This window comes from Chaetura pelagica, unplaced genomic scaffold (genome assembly GCF_000747805.2).
Source record: "Chaetura pelagica isolate M959 unplaced genomic scaffold, ChaPel_1.0 scaffold346, whole genome shotgun sequence".
In the NCBI taxonomy this organism is placed as follows: Eukaryota; Metazoa; Chordata; class Aves; order Apodiformes; family Apodidae; genus Chaetura; species Chaetura pelagica.
The window spans coordinates 1,658,765-1,675,950 of NW_009953797.1; the positions used below are offsets into that span (position 1 = coordinate 1,658,765).

Sequence of the window (17,186 nt, forward strand, 5' to 3'; positions counted from 1 at the left end):
GTCTAGACAAATGTTCTTATTTTGTGTTTAAAAACAACAACAGTATTTTTTAATGCATCATCTGAAAAAAAAGAAAACAGCTGAACACATTGCCATCTATCGTGGCAATAATAACAGACTGCAGAGATAGTTCCTCGTAGAAAAGCACCAAGATGGTCTCACTAGGTGTCTAAGTAAAAAGCAAGAGCCCTAAAATCAAATTTACATAGAAAGAGCTTTGGCTTACAGAATAGAATCTCACTAAATGCTCAAAACAAAACAACAAATGAAAAACTGACAAGAACAGCGTAAAATAAAGTATTTTTCCCCATAAGAAGTAGTAGATAATTTCCACAGGCTAATCCTGATCATTACTTCAAGAAGTCTGTTGAAGTAATATCTGTATTAGGAAATTAACAAATAGGAAAAACTTCCTGGAAAGTATTGACACACTCAGGATGCAAGTTTCTGCACATGGAATATGTTGGGATTAAAAAAAAAAAAAAAAAAAAAAAAAAAAGGAATCTTAAGGATTGGCTGCTCTTCTTTCCAGGATTCACACTGTTTTAAGCATCTTTGCAGATTTTCCTAGCCTCCTAATCTGTCCTGGGAGAGAGCCTGCATCTACTGCTCTTATACTGTGACTAAAGCCAATTCAACTACATGCCTCAAAAGCCTCAAAACCAAACCCTCTTCTGTTGTTGTTTGGTTTTCTTTTTTACCCAGGAGAAATAATTTTAAAATAATGGGCATAGCTGATCCTGAAGTCATACCAGTGGTCCATCTCGTGCTGGATATTTCCTGTCAGGAGCTCACTGTGAGAAAGCACAGGCAGTGGCACCACTGACTGCATTTCTAGCCCGGGGTGCCTCCTCAGTAGGGAGCAGCTTTGCATCCCAGCTCCTCACCACTGCCACCAGAAGCATCTGCATGTCACATTAGCCCATATCTGGCACACGTTGGCTGCACCATTTGCACAGCTGGACCAAGCCACTGCCCAGGGCTGCTCTTAGCCCCTTGCAGGGCAGGGACTGCAGACATTTCATTTTGCTGTACTTGCTCAGTCAATAGGGCCCTCCTGTGATGTGCCATCCGCAGAAGTGAACCTGGCCCTGTACTTTTAACATTCAAGAAAAAAATGTTTTGTTTTCATGCTATTTTATCTGTCAAGCTGTGACTGAAATGATCATGGGGTTATTATAATTACTTGCTATGGTTGACTAGTACCGTAGCTTTGACTCCATTTAGTCTTTCTTTGCTGATTTCCCATATTTTTTTTAGGAACTTGGATTTTTAACTTTGCAGAAGGTGAAATTAACTGCATTAACAACAGACCAACTGGTGTGGCACAAAGCCAAAGATTTTGAGGCTTAATAGAAAAAGCTGGGCAGCACCTGTATCCTTGCAGGAAGACAACAAAGGAGACCCACAAGCTCTACAGATCACTCCAGACAGCTGCCTTGGCTTCTTCTTCTGTGGGGCTGAGGGGTGTTAAAGCCACACAGAATGTCTAAGCTGTGGTATGAGAAAGAGATAATTTTATGGGATACCTTTAGTTCATCCTTTGCTATCCTTTGGTAGGCAAATTCAGACTGGCTGACTGGAAATAGAAGAAATCTTTTGAAAAAAAACACAACAACCCACCTTCAGTTCACCTCATACTTTGCTCATTTTGCCTCCTCCCCAAGTGATGAACAGACTTTCAAAGACATCTCATAAACTGTGCCAAAACACAGGAGCCAAGCTGCATAATCCTACACGTAATAGATTAGAACTACTTCCTCCATGGGATTTCCAGAAGTAAGGTAGCAAAGGAAATCTGTTATGTTGGACACATTAACACAGGTTCTTCACACTTAGCTACAGGTACCAGTTCAGTCCTGAATGTAACAGCCTAGTTACTATACATCTAAAGAAGAAAAATGGTAGCCTCTGGAAGGAAATTCAGAACCTAAATTGGGTTAAATCTGACTAAAAGTGCCACCTTTCTCTGTGTGGACAGCTGCAGTGCCTCAGTGTAGTACGCAATGCTAAGGGTAACAAAGTTCCTCTGTTTTTTTACAGCTGATGGACATTCAGACCATCAAATGATCCATTCCTTTTAGAAACTGGACTTCTTTTTAGAATAGTAAAAGCATAGTAAAAAACATTGTTGGAAGACGTGAGAGCAAAAGGTCTATGTCCGCATTTTTGGGCTGGTGCTCTGAAAGCCAAGAGTAACAGTGGTCCTTCCCAAACCACTTCATAGCACAGTACAGCCACAGGCAGCATTGCTGGGCACCTGGGGCAGGTCCAGGGGCAGGACAGCATGGCTGAATGTCTGAGCTGGTCAGCACCATCCTGCTCTGGAGCAGCTCAGCTGCATTTTCCCTAACCAGGGTCTGTACCCTTCCCTCTTTCCTGGCACAGGCAGACCCTGCAGACTTGTTTCCAAAAAGCTCACAGTCCCGGCTTAGCAGCAGATGAAAACTTAAATGTCACATGTAGAAAGGTCACCTGCATTCAGACTTTGATAAAACTGGGTTAGGGGAAGAGGGAAAGAAAAATGGAAAAACAAGTACATGTGAAGATCCTGAGGTCCCCCAAGGACTGACATTGGGTCCTATGCTGTTTTAGATCATCATAAGTGACCTGGACGTTGGGATCACCAGCACCCTGATGCAGTTTGCTGATGATACCAAGATGAGTAGAGAGGTTGACAGGCAGGCAGGGAGAGCCACCCTCCAGGATCACCTAGACAGGCTGGAGGAGTGGGCTAGAAGGAACCCTATGAAGTTCAACATGGAGAAGTGTAAGGTGTTGCACCTGGAAACACATAACCCAGGAGAGCAGTTCAGAGAGGGATCCACCAGGCTGGAGAGCAGCCCTGTGGAAAGGGACCTGGAGGTCTTGGTGGATAATAGGCTCAACATGAGTGAACAAAATGTGCTGCTGCAGCAAAGAAAGCCACCAGGATGTTGGGCTGCATCAACAAAGGCATCACCAGCAGAGATAAAGAAGTCATCATTCTACTCTGTGCTTGTCAGACCACTCCTTGAATTTTGTGTTCAGTTTTGGTCCCTGCTCTACAAAAAGGATGTGGACAGGCTGGAGAGTGTCCAGAGAAGGGTCACAAGGATGATCAGAGGACTGGAGGATCTGCCATATGAGGAGAGGCTAAGAAAACTGTGTTTGTTCAGCCTTGAGAAAAGAAGGCGTTAGGGAGACCTTATTACCATGTTCCACTACTTAAAGGGTAGCTACAAAAGAGATGAAGACTCCCTGATCACAAGGAGTCACATGGAAAAGAAAAGGGGTAATGGGCACAAGTTGCTCCTGGGGAGATTCTGATTTGACACAAGAGTTAAATTTTTCACCATGAAGACAATCAAACATTGGAATAGTCTCCCAAGGGAAGTGGTAGATTCCCCCACACTGGACCATTGTAAGTCTCTGCTTGACTGGGTGCTGAGCCATAGTAGTGCCTAGAAAGGTTGGACCTGATGATCCTTGAGGCCCATTCCAACCTGGCATTCTATGCTTCTATGATTGAAGTTGGCTTTTACATGTATCAGAATAATATATATATCAAAAAAACAGTCCTAGTATTTGGAGTCACAGGGAAAAAAAATTAAAAAATGTCACTGATCTGGCAATTGAAGTATATTTATCCAGTTATTATTTGTCTAAAAGTAACAAGTTTCCTTTCCTGTACGCTTTGCACTGTAAAACTGACAATTAAGCAAATAATTTATGTTGGTCTTAGAAGTTCTTGCTTGTTTGTTTTTCAAACAAATGTATCTCAAACTTCCAATCTTGTTCTCGGATCATTACAGAGCACAAGATAAAACAAAATAGTGACCATTTACACCATGTGTGGATGCTCAATTCTAAGCTGGGTTGGCCAGGAAAATGCTCTTTGCAAAATTTCATAGCACATGCTCACTTCTTGGCTTTCATGATCCCATGATATTGCTACTGCTACACGGGCTAAATCATTACTTACTATAGATGGTGGCTTCTGCTTGTTTCAGGAATATGCTTTGAGGAAGGTTGCAGAGCCTAAATCTCTCTATTCCTTGGCACATTGAATAGCAATCTGTACTTAGGCCTGTAAATACTGGATTTCTTGTATGGGGACAGAGGAAGAACCATTCTCTTCTCCTAAATTCTCTTATCCTGGATTTTTTGTTTGCTAAGGAAAAGAGTTTGTCTATTCCCAATATGTCAAGGAGCACTTTGGTAGGCAGATGTAAGTGTAAGACTGACCAGGTTAATAGCAGTTCCCACCACCTGACTCAATATGAAAGGGATATTCCTTTATAATTTGTATTTCTTTTCATGAGGCATATTAATGGGAAAGTTCACTCGTCATAAATTTGTGGCATTTACTTATCTATTTATTTGCACACTGCTATTGGTCATTGAGGAATTAATTTATCTATTTATTTATCTGCACACAAGAAACTTCAGTTAGTGTGTAATACTGAGCCATATTGCTCTGGGGAATATTTAAATCTGTTCTAGTTGTGCTCAACTATCATAACACCACTTGCAAAATGAGACAATTATGTTTCACATTAGAATCTCTATTTTCCTAGAGGTAATGAGAGAAAATTATAAATTTTAATGACATTAATAATTTAAAGAACCAAAAGAGATTTCCAGAAAGCACATCCTTGAGAAAGCTGGAGGAATAAACGGAATGGCAATGAGGATGAGGCCACTCATGCAGACAAGCTACACATTTATGTGGAGTTTTTGAATTAGGACCAATACTGCTTGTTGGGGTATTCTAATTCCCCCAAATGCACTTCATACATCTGTAAAGAGACACTTGTTCACTTCAAAAATCCAGAAAACTTCCTTCAATTGGCTGCTTTTTAAAATGTTCATAATCGCTTCTCCTGCAGATAGATGTATTGAACTTTAACATTATGCAGGCTTCTCTGCATTCCACAGACACACTCGTGGATATATAGAAAGGTTAATCCTTTAAAGCAAGGGCACAATCCATTTTTCATAGCACAGAAAACATTCTAATACAAGTCTGCATGACCACCTGTCCAACTCCCATCCTCATTGTCCTCCCACACATCCAACACTACCTCACTTCTCTGTCTTTTCTCTGCAGCTCTTAAAAGTCTCTACAGGGATGTATTTATAATTGAATTAGCTCTATTTCTGGATATATGGACTCTGCATTGGTTGTTCAAAAGTCTTTCTCAAATTATAGCTAGCATCTATACAGTAAAAATCACATATTTTAATGCAGATTTCACCGATAAAACAATTCATTACATCTCATTTAACTTTCCTCTTAGCTGACTATGACTGCTGCTGTGTGGTTCAACAGCATTAGAATTAGGTCATTTCTGAACCCTACAAATTTCTTCGAGCAGGATGCAGGTGCAAACACAGTACAGTTTCATGTATATGTATACCTTTCAAGCATATATAAGAAATTTCCACACTTTGGTGAAAAATAAATAAATAAAATTCTGCAAAGTCTAGTACAGCAGCCAAAAGGAGAGAAGTAAGATTTCTTTGGGCAAGTAGTAAATATAGATTACATGGAATAAATTTGGAATAAATTGTAATTTAAGTTTTGCATTGAAATATTTTGTTTACTAGATCTTCAGAGATTTTCCACAGTGTGTTCTTAGTATGCATTTTCCTTATGTTTTTTTAATATGTGAAATTTTGTATAACTGGAGAAGATCCTAGAATGTTTGTCCTACTTGCATTCATAAACTGTCACTTTAAAAGTCTACTTTTTTTCCAAGAAAAAATAAGGCACAGGAAACTGTAAAAGATTTATTAGCTTCTTGTTATTAGAGTACACACAAGTACCATTACACCAAGTGATGTTTTTTTTAAAAAAGAATCTTTTGTCATTTCCATACATAGAGAAAAACTGAGCAGAATTCCAGTCTGTCACATAGTCCTGGTTCTACCAAAGTGAAAATGAAGCCATAAAAATTTGCACGGGTCATGGGTCTAAATGCTGATTACTCAAAGCTTATACAACAAAGGAATTTCTAGAAAAAAAAAAAAAAAAGATTTTCCAAACAAAGTGAAGAATAAATTAGTTCAATGAATTAGTTCAATGGAAAAGCAGCAAATGAAAACTGTAGTCAAGTAGAAGGTCTAACCTTTAGTTTTCAGACTTAAACTTTTTACAACTTACAATTTAATCTATATATAAATCACTGAAAGTGGCAGTCACTCATTACTAGCCACCTTCCTATCAAAACTACATGCAGTTACAATATACTCCCACATATCAAATGGTTGATATAAAGAGATACAATGATAGGTTCATCCCTGGCTAAGACAAATCATTTGGGCTACCCCAGGGATGGATTTGGTTGACAGAATCTAATCAAACATAATTGCTCTAGTTTATTCTGTAGTACACTGAGAAGTTCTACACTAATTGGAAATCCAACATGAGCCTCTGTTCCCATATATTTCATGTTTGTCAGCAAAATTATTGAATACATTAATTGATCACTAGTATATGCAGTGACTATTTGCATAAAATGTCACTGCCATACTTGTATTGAAAAAAGATACATGGAAAGACCTAGAACAGAAGGTACAGATCAGAAAATATCCAGTGGTGTTAATAATACTGTAGTATTTGTCTTTCCAAAGTGAGATCTGTAAATATTTATCACATTTACATAATGTGAGTGGGATACTGAAAAACAAAGAATAAAAATCAATAGAAGAAGTAAGTCTGGAGACACAGAGATGACGAGATGGAAGAAAATAACCAAGAAACTTGTTCCTGTTCATGATCATATTTAGATCAGAAACCATTTCCCAATACTAAAAATGTACTGCAGAAGATTAAATTGCATTTTCTTTATTTTTCCAGAGTGAACATGTGATCATATTCACCTTTTAATTATACTTATTCTACTGCTATACTCTTGCTTCATCTGCTGCGTCATATAGGAGACAAACCTAATGCTTTCCACCTTTCCTCATGGGTCACGTTTCACTGCACTTTTATCATACTAGGTGCTCTAATCTGGATATTAAAAACTGTTCTGAATTTTCTTTTTTGTTTTAAAATGTCTAGACCAAAACTTGCAATACTGTTCCAATAAGGCCAAGCTGATGCCAAGCAGAGCAAAACAACTGCCTCCCTGACTCTTTCCTTTAGTTTCTGCTATATCTAAACTTTTCTTGTTGTTTTTACAGAACCCTGGTATGCAGCATTTTTCACTTCAGCCTCATTTTATAATCATATGTTTTGTTACACTTTTACACTCCTTCTTAGCTCATTTTTTCACCACTTTTTCTTTAGAATTCCTTTCCAATTTCAAGATCCATAGAGATAACCCATTGGAATGAAAACAATACCTTATTACATCTTCACCTTCACAGAATTCCATAGTCCTTTTGCCACCCTTTACTCACCATGTGATCTTTCCAAATGCTACTAGTTTCTCACAAAGTTGGATGATCTTTTTACTGACATCCAGTATCCCTATTCTCATTTTCTCACTTTTTTCTCTTCTTCAAACAGTGCATGCTTTTGTCTCATGAACACTTTCACACCAATTATCTTCTGATTTCCATAGCCCGTTCTTCCTTACCCATAATGAAATCTGAACTGATGGCTGCCTTCATTTTTTTAACCATGTAGGGATAACATTGTCAATCACAGGAAATTGTGAAGACTTGATCATGGCCCAACACTAATTTTTCAACTGCCAGGGGAAGCAAAATCCTCCATTATTTCAATTTCTTGCCTTTGGGGCATTTCCATGGAAAATGAACTTTCAAAACAAGTCTTTCTCAGTGTATGTCTTTTGTGTATTTCCATGCAGCTATTGAACAGGTTTGACCCTCACTTCTCCTTAGCTTCAGACCAAGTATGGTTTGGACATGCAACATTATATTGTCCTCTCGTCGCTTCTACCTCTCCTTCAAGAAAAATTATCTCCTATTGCAACTGGTAGCCTTGCACTTTGTCCTACCATGTCTCACAACTTTCAGTTAAACTTCTGAATACTGATGAAAGTTTGTAGAAAAAGAAATTTAAGAAGGAATGTCATAATGGTGAAACAACTCATTTGAGTTATCAGTCAAATCCAGTATCTATTCTATTTCCATAAGGAGTACTACATTGTTTTTTGTACTTTACTGATTTGCATGTAAAAATAAATATTTAGAAATGTGCAATTAAAATTGAATATATAGATATGAGGGAATCAAATACTGTGTTTAATTTGAATTTATTTTTTGGGTCCAAATCCCAGTTTTGCAGAAAAACTTTTATTGTTTTGCTCCCCTTGGAATGGATAAAATTTCAAAACCATGAAATGATCCACAAAATGAGAAACATGGTTTCTACTCTTGTTTATACCCCTAGACCGACTGCTGCTGCTAATAACAAAGCAAAGACTCCTAGAGCATTGATCCTAGTATCACCACATACAAATTCAGTTTCAAGTTATTGTTCTTGTGCCTCTCCCACAGACATATGCCCTGGGCAATGCCCAGCATTTTCTCTGAACAAGCAGAAAAAGAGAAGGAGAGAATGAAAAATGTCAAGAAGAACTGAGAGAAATGCTTGATATCAGGCACAAAAGAGAAAGGAACACAGGAGAAAAATAGAAATAAGGAAGAAAAACAGGAAAGAAACACCCCCAAAAAGGAGGGCATCTACAACTGTGTCAGTCATGGCCCATGAAAAAAAGTACACATCTATCCAAGCTGGTAGGTCACACCTAAAGGCATAAACAGCAAATGTACAAGCAGAACACCAGATATGTTCTAGCAGATATTCTTTACGGTCAAAATTGCTGGGTTTTGGCCACTCTGAACACAGTCAATGGTAACAAAGCACTTTGGTCTTTTATGAAGACAAAGCTAAGCATAGACTGGTCATTGATCTTGAAGAGTTGATTGCTTTTGCCAGGATTTATACAGAAATAACAATTATTCTTGCTTTTAAAAACCTACTTGGCATGTTTAACTCAGAATTCAGGTAGAATCACTAGCTAGATGAATGAAAGGAATGATTTAGTATTTTTAGATTAATAAAAGTGAAGATGATGAAATATAAATCTAAAAGGGGAGGGTGGTTAGAAATACATTTGATTTTCCCCTCAGATCTCCACTACTTTTGGACAGCTCTGCAAGTTTAAAACATAGAATGTCTGAAAAGAGAAAACAGACATACTTGCAAATCTATATATTTTAAAACAGCAAGGTTTTCATTACTTTGGCTTCAAAGAGTACATGTGAGGGCATGATAATGCCTGCAAAGGCCCATCCCTATGTATTCTCTTATCCTGAAAGACTTTCAGCATTCCAACCCCATACAACAAATTCAAGTCCTAACTCACTAGCTTTTTTCTGAAAACGACTGAGTCCTTCAGAACCATGAATGGTATCCAAACTGAACAGATACTTCAGCACAGGGACTTGAGTTATTGGAAACTAACAAATGCAGGATCTTGACAACACAGCAGTGTAATTTGAAACCAAGTCTTACATTCTACATTTAGTTAATTTGCTGTGCAATAAGCTTACCAGCTATAGTTTTAAGTTGGCTCATCAAAAGCTTTGTGGTGTTGCTTACCTAACAAAATTAAAGTGATAAAATATGTTAAAACCCTAAAACTTAACTCCTACTTTGTTTCATGGGTCAGAAGCACAAGGAAAACAAACAAACAAAAAGCAACAAAGAACAAACCACAAAATCAAATGTTTATTAAATTATCAATATAGGGATTTAATTCAAGTAAAACAGCAATAAAATATCTTCATACAAGGAACCTCAATAGAAACAATTGTCACTGTGTTCACTACCTACACCTGCTCATTCAAGTCAGTTGGCCCTATACCTCTCTTTACTACAATGGGGTCATTAGGTGACACAGACCATAGGATGAACAGAAAAATGTAGGATCCTCATTCGTCCTGGGAGAAAAAAAAGGACTGGCTAAGTATTTGGTCCATTTAAAGAATGGAATAAATCTTGCCTGTTACCCACGTAGAGTTACATCAAAAAGAGAAAGAGCTGATTTGACTGTTGTGAATCAAAAGTTAATTTCATTCTGCAAATCACAGCACCAAGGAAAACCGAGTCAAGGAATGTCATATTTGCCACCAAGTACCCACACAGCTCTCACTGATACCAACTGAATACATGTAAATGGAAAACATAACCAGTCTGTTCTCTTGCTAGCTTGGGGGGATGCAAGCTGTAAGGAACTTCCATCTTTCTACAGATACATCTATGTGGATGTTTAATGTATATTCTTTTCACAGTAGCATTAAGTACAAAGACCAACACTTTTCTGTTAAAAAGCAAATAATCAAGACATTTCCTTCTCCTTTTCCCTGCATAGAGTTCTCAGAACTTTCAAGAATTAAAAATGTTTCTGTAATTTTCTGTTTGAATTTAACTGCAGGTTGAAATATAACTATGTGCATTAACATATTTCACTTAAAAGTTACACTTCAGATTTATGTTTTGCTACCATAGCTTCCCTATCCAGTGTCTAGTTATAAAAGAGAAAAAAAAAAAAGTTCCCAAAATAAAAGCAGAACTGACACCCTATGTGATGTGTCTGTGTATGTACGCATGTGTTTGTGCATGAGTGCTGATTTTTTTGTTTTTAGAGATTCAGGCTTCATGAAGTGAGTTTTAACATCTGAACAATAATAGCAGCAATAACAAATGCACAAACATTTGCTCTCTATAAAAGTTTAGGAAATTTGCACTGTATTATCTTTATGTGACTATAAACACTGACTCTCTGGGCATCTTGCTGATATTTTTGTAGTGGGTCGTTAGTGCAGCTGACAAACCAGGAAGTACTTAAATGTAACAAGAACAAGAAAGAATTTATAAAGCCTGCATAAGCAGTAATTTCACTTCCTTTCCCTAACCTCTATTTAATTACAGAGCTTTTTTTAATGCCACACAGTACAACTGATAGTTACTATAAAAAAATAGCCTATCCAAAATTATTAGCTAGGTGAAAAGAAAGAGAAATTAACAATTGGTTATTAAATTAGATACTATGGATTTATACTACAAAAATAAAACAGTGAACATGGTTCTTTCATTTTAACTTAAATCACAGAGACTCCACAACCTCTCTGGGCAGCCCGTTGCAGGGCTCTGTCACTCTCAAAGTAAAGAAGTTTTTTCTGATGTTTATGTGGAACCTCCTATGCTCCAGTTTGCACCCATTCCCCCTTGCCCTATCACTAGACATCACTGTAAAAAGCCTGGCTCCATACTCCAGACACTTGCCTGTAACATATTTGTAAACATTGATGAGGTCACCCCTCAGTCTCCTCTTCTCCAAGCTAAAGAAACCCAGCTCCCTCAGCCTTTCCTCATAAGGGAGATGTTCCACTCCCTTAATCTGTGCTGGACTCCTTCAAGCAGTTCCCTGTCCTTGAACTGTGGGGCCCAGAACTGGACACAATATTCCAGATGCAGCCTCACCAATGCAGAATAGAGGGAGAGGAGAACCTCTCTTGATCTACTAACCACACCCTTTCTAATACACCCCGAGGGTGCCATTGGTCTTCTTGGCTACAAAAGCACATTGCTGGCTTATTCTCATCCCCCTGTCCACCAGGACCCCCAGGTCTCTTTCTCCTACACTGCTCTCCAGAAGGTCAGCCCCCAACCTGTACTGGTACATGGGGTTGTTCTTCCCCAGATGCAAGACTCTACACTTGCCCTTGTTGAATTTCATCAAGTTTCTCCCCGCCCAACTCTCCAGCCTGTCTAGGTCTTGCTGAATGGCAGCACAGCCCTCCAGTGTGTCAGCCACTCCTCCCAGGTTTAGTGTCATCAGCAAACTTACTGAGGGAACACTCTGTTCCCTCATCCAGGTCGTTGATGAAAATATTGAACAACACTGGTCCCAGTACCGACCCCTGAGGGACTCCACTAGTCACAGACCTCCGACTGGATTCTGTTCCATTGACCACAATTCTCTGACTTCTTCCTTGCAACAAGTTCATGATCCATGATAGATATTCTACTATCTGCTATAGTATTGTACTATAGTAGATATTCTACTATCTTTCAACAAATCATTATTAAAATCAGATATATAAAAAATAGTACCCTTTATCCTGCACAATCAGTGATTTATAAATTACTATACATGATACAACATTTCAAGCTTTCCCTTGCTTTTTAAATACATGTCTGCACTGTTTTCTTGTTTTTAAGGGAAAATAAAAAAATCCTAGTACCAGGATAGGATACCATTTGCTGCAGAAAGAAAATATCACATTTAAAATCTATGCTCTGCTGGATCTTGGCCAAAACACCAACACAATTCTGCACTAGAGAAAACCTGTGCATTTGTAAATACATATTTGAATGAGCTAAGCCTGCAAATAAGCCTCAGTGCTCTTTCCTCTTCTGGTATCTGAGTGCAGGAGTGAAAGGCAAGATTCTGCCAGACACAGATTAATAGATTTGAGGTTTCTTGAGATAATCTCTGCTTCCTAAATAGCTAATGAAGTAGGGTAAACAAGAAGATAGAAATAAAGTCTCCATGCTACTATCAGATATAGTGGAAGCTTTATTTTGACCTTTGGTACTCAATCTGTGCCGATTCAATTGAGTCAGACAAGAAATGACACCACTGACTTTGCATCTTGTATCATTCAAAATGCAAAAATGCAAAGTGTATGCTCAGTCTGGTGTGTCGAAACATATGAAATGAAAGACAGTGGTGACTGAATGTACCAAGCCATGTGTTGTCTCTTTGGACTTTCTTACCTCATTTACATAGACCCAGTGACTATCCTTTGATGCAAGGTTGGTTTCCACAGCCTACAAAAATAAAAAGAAATAGAATAATAAAAAAAACATGTGAAATGCATTCCTGAAAGAACTTACATTAAAAGGTACTATAATGCTCATTTTGATTACTTTAATTGATACTGGCATTGTTTCATGATTGCTTGTTTTCATCTCTTCCACTGCTGCTTCATGAGATGGTATCTTATCAACGGCAATCACGTTGTTTTGCCTTCAGTATCTAAACCAAAGCACCCTGTTACCATGAAGATACTCCCTACATGTTGCACAAACCATACTAGAGCAGGGTGGTAACACCAGGATGATAAGGGATTCTGGGACGAACAAGTGCACACAGAATATGCAGTTCATTAAATGTAACTTCTGTACAATACACCTAATGCATCCTGGTAGGCTGGGTTTCTTTTCAGTATGCCTCTCAAAGTATACTGCCTCTGTCTCATTACAACTCTGATTGTTTAACTGTTAGCTTACCTGTTTAATGAAAACCATCACCCTGAGACACTCAAGTGAAGTTCATATGAATCATCCTCTCTTCAGATTTACACAAGACCCAAGTAAAAGTTGTGATTTACATAGACACTTTTTCCTGGCTTCCTGGTGTGGATGATGGCTACATATTATAAAGAAACAGCCCAGCTCATCAGAAAGTGTATTGGTCTGTACACATAGAATTCTCATGGTTCACTATGCCACTAACATTGGGAAAGATTGCTCACACAAACAGCGTTACTAGTAGCGAGGATCTCAGTGAAAGGATTTGGCAATATACATAGAAGTTTCTAATTGTCCCCATTGTTTGATATAGATAAGCTCACTTCAAGATATTTCATAGTCTAATAAAGCAGCATCAAGCATAAAGAGGTGTACACTATAGTGATAGTGGTATTGCTAATGTCCTCTTTAACATGCAGTTAAAAAACTATTGCGGATTCATCCCACCTAATAAAACAGGACGGTCCCAGTGCACACATGGATTTCAGGAGGCAGCTCACTACACGAAGTTTTGAATGACCCTGCCTTCAAACGCTGTTCTTTATTTCCTATATGACCCCATTTATTGAATAGATATTCTTATTGTGGTCTTATAAATGGCCCTATGAATCATTGAAATGAACCTAGTTAAAAGAACGAATACAGATGACCAAACCTTTCCAGTTACTGTTTTTCAAACTGGATCATTGCCACACAGTTCATTCTGCGCAGCCTCAAAAAATTGCACCGGTACAGAGAAGCTTCATAGACTGCAGCATTGGGCTGGACAAGATCATCAACCACCTTGCTCTCCAGAACACATTTGCATAATAAGCCTCTCAGATATTTAGCGTCAGATGGGATGAATCACCTTCTCTCATGACACTTACTCCAGATGACTGGCTTAGAATAAACACCCACCACTTAAAAGGCTGCAGTGAACTGACAAGATATCCATCCTTAATACAGGCAAAGGGAAATCTGTTACCTGATTGTAGCAAAAAACCCCAACCAACACAAATAAAAAACTAAGTAGCCAACACTAACATTTGTTAATGTTACTTTTAATTTATTCTCTGTTAAAAAAAAAACAAAAAAAAAAAAAGACAAATTCCTTGCCTAAGTAACTGTTTTATAACTTTACTCATTTGCACAGCCTACACAAACCTAAGAGAAAACTATGGGCAACACACATACCTCAATCTACTTGTCAAGTCTACAAGGTGAAGTACACCTTTAGAGAGACAAAAACCCCAAAAGAGAAACCACAAAGAAGTTGAAAGAGAAAAATCATCACAGAGAAGAGACAGTATTTCTTATCATCATAATAAACAGCTTTATGGGACATTAACTATCCCTGGTGTCAAAGCAGATGAGAACCACTGGAGACAACACTTCTGACAAGATAGTCCTCTCCTAAGCATACAGTGAAAAAATATTTCCCTTGGTAATTGTCTCCATTGTGCTTCTTTTCTTTTAAACTGGTAGGAAAATTAAACTGACCACCTAATTGAGGATCCACAGTTATTAGGAAAACTAGTAGTCGTGAAAATGAGGGCAAAAACTTGCAGATTTTCTCCCTATTTACCCCTCCAGCATATTCAGACAAAGCCAAAGTAACCAGGTTCCGCAACATATAGAAAGAAAAGTGCTGCCAACATCCGCAAAGCAGAACTAAATAAAGCTCAGGTGCAGAGTTATTGCATTGGCTACATTTTGTGATCTATCTGCAACAGTGAGCATTTTGTATGAATAAATAGTAAATCTGGGGAGCTGCAAAAGCCAGGGAGTTTGAAATGAATTACTGTAACTCATTCTTCTGAGTTCACATATCTGGGCCAAAATTTTTAAAATGAGGACCCTGAATTTAGGTTGCTAAGAGTTTCTCTTTAATCATCAGAGTGCTAGACCACTCAGCACCTCAGTCAGAAGTCAATGGCTCTACACTTGAAAAGACTGAAATGGAGTGAGAAATATAACTGTGTAGCAAGCTTAAATATCTCTAAACATCTCCTGTTCAGAGCTGCAACACACAGGTTTAAACCTTCTGATAGCGCTGGTGTATCGAAAGTGTACTACTGGAGGCTCATGGGAGCTAAACACTGTGGAGAGCAAGGTCCTGGACACCTGTGATGTCATAAGCAAATTTATCCAGAATTCTCAGAATAAGAAAGATATTACATAACTTTGTAACTTATGGAGTTTCTTTTTCTTGAAAGATGAAGAAGTATCAGCAGTTGGGACATTATGGACACTGATTTTTAATTACTCAAGCTGTTCAAGATCTTGCCATTTGTAAGTCCATCCACTAAAAAAAAAGTCTATGCAACATCCTGAAGGATCTATTACAGCCCATTTCATAAATAAATCCTGTATTAAAGAAAGTAGTCTAGGAATTTGTGTGGTCACTGTGCCTGAGGAAAAGCCCTGTCACCTTTTAGGGTAGGATTCATGGGCTAAAATATGTTACAGGTTGTTTGTTATTTGGTTGTGGGTTTTTTTGTTTGTTTGTTTGTTTGGGGGTTTTTTTTGTGGAAAAAATTATTAATATATGCTAGTTCTTCATATACTCTGTATGTTGACTGTTGACTACTGGGAGTAATGCCTCACAACAGTTTTATCAGACAGAAAATCTGCTTTAGAGATAAACAGTGCACTGCTTATTAAAGAACATCCGTCTTTCCCTTATTTTCTCTTAGACTAGCAAATAGCTTCCACAAATTTGGAATGAAGAGGGTATTTTTTTTGAGACGATATGCTCTTACTTCCATCCCAACTGCATTTCAACAGATAAACCCAAAGAAGAGACTTATAATTCACTCAATGGACCACTGTTAATGATAACATATAAATGATATTATCAGAATCAAGCCAGACTGGGATGAGGGGAACAGCAGCAGTGAATGTATAAAACCATTAATAATGTCTCAGTAGAAAGCATTTGCAATAGAAATGAAATAGGGGTGACATTGATAATCAAAATACAAGCGTTAAGATTTCAGACCTCATACCAACAAGGAGAAAAGAAAAGAATAAGATACTTAATGAAAAATGATCAAAGATGGCTTTGTTTTCTTTTAAATATATAACTTAAAATAATTTACTCCCAATAATCCATGACATTCTTTTACTGGAATATAGTGGAGAACAAATATTTACATTGCCTTTTTGAATAAGTAACTTGGTTCATTATTTTATCTAATGACAGCTGAGGGATTAAAAGGAGAAGACAGGAAAGCAAGCAATAAATACTGCTATGTTGAGAAATGAAGCAATTCTGCATTTAAAAAAAAAACAATCATTTCCTGAACTTCTCAAGAACTCTGAAATTGAAAACATTTATGAGAATGTAATGATTGGCTAACAATAGGAAAGGATGTTTTTCCACAACACCTGGCTGCTTTGCCACAGAGGTCTACACCTTGCTATTGACAGCAGAAGGCACCGTGAGTGGCCAGCCACCAATTAGAGAGGTGCTGATGAGTGTTCAAAGAGACACGGCCAGACTGTTCCAGTGACAGCAGGATGAGTTGAAGAGTTTAGCACCAGTGTTATATTTACAAAGCTGTTGTCTTCTTATTGTGTACCCAAGGGGATAGGCAGTAGGAATGTCTGGAAGCCCCACAACCAACTGTGGAATCCTAGAAGGAAATGTCTTGCAGATGGTAAACACAGATGCTCCTGTTGTGTCTACATTTTTGGAAACAAGGGATGCCACCCTGAAGTCATGATATAAAAGAACCCCCAGAGTGTTTTGCTAGAAGGTATATCAACATCCTTTACCTTAATTGTGAGGATAAAGACAATCTTGGCTTACCAGAAAAAAAAAAAGAATGAGAGGGTTCTTTTGTATCATTATATCACTGTTTATTCCCTTGGGTACACAGTAAGAAGACAACAAGTTTATAACTAATTTGGAAAG

At 37.9% G+C, this 17,186-nt stretch overlaps 1 protein-coding gene across 1 annotated transcript in view; it reads right to left on the minus strand.

Moving 5' to 3' along the window:
- The window catches only part of GRID1 (glutamate receptor, ionotropic, delta 1), a 536,004-nt gene that overhangs the window by 104,919 nt on the left and 413,899 nt on the right, over positions 1–17,186 (minus strand). The window contains exon 5 of the mRNA XM_010001117.1: positions 12,749–12,802. Within this exon, the coding sequence (XP_009999419.1) occupies positions 12,749–12,802 (54 nt within the window). The remainder of the gene's footprint in view (positions 1–12,748; positions 12,803–17,186) is intronic.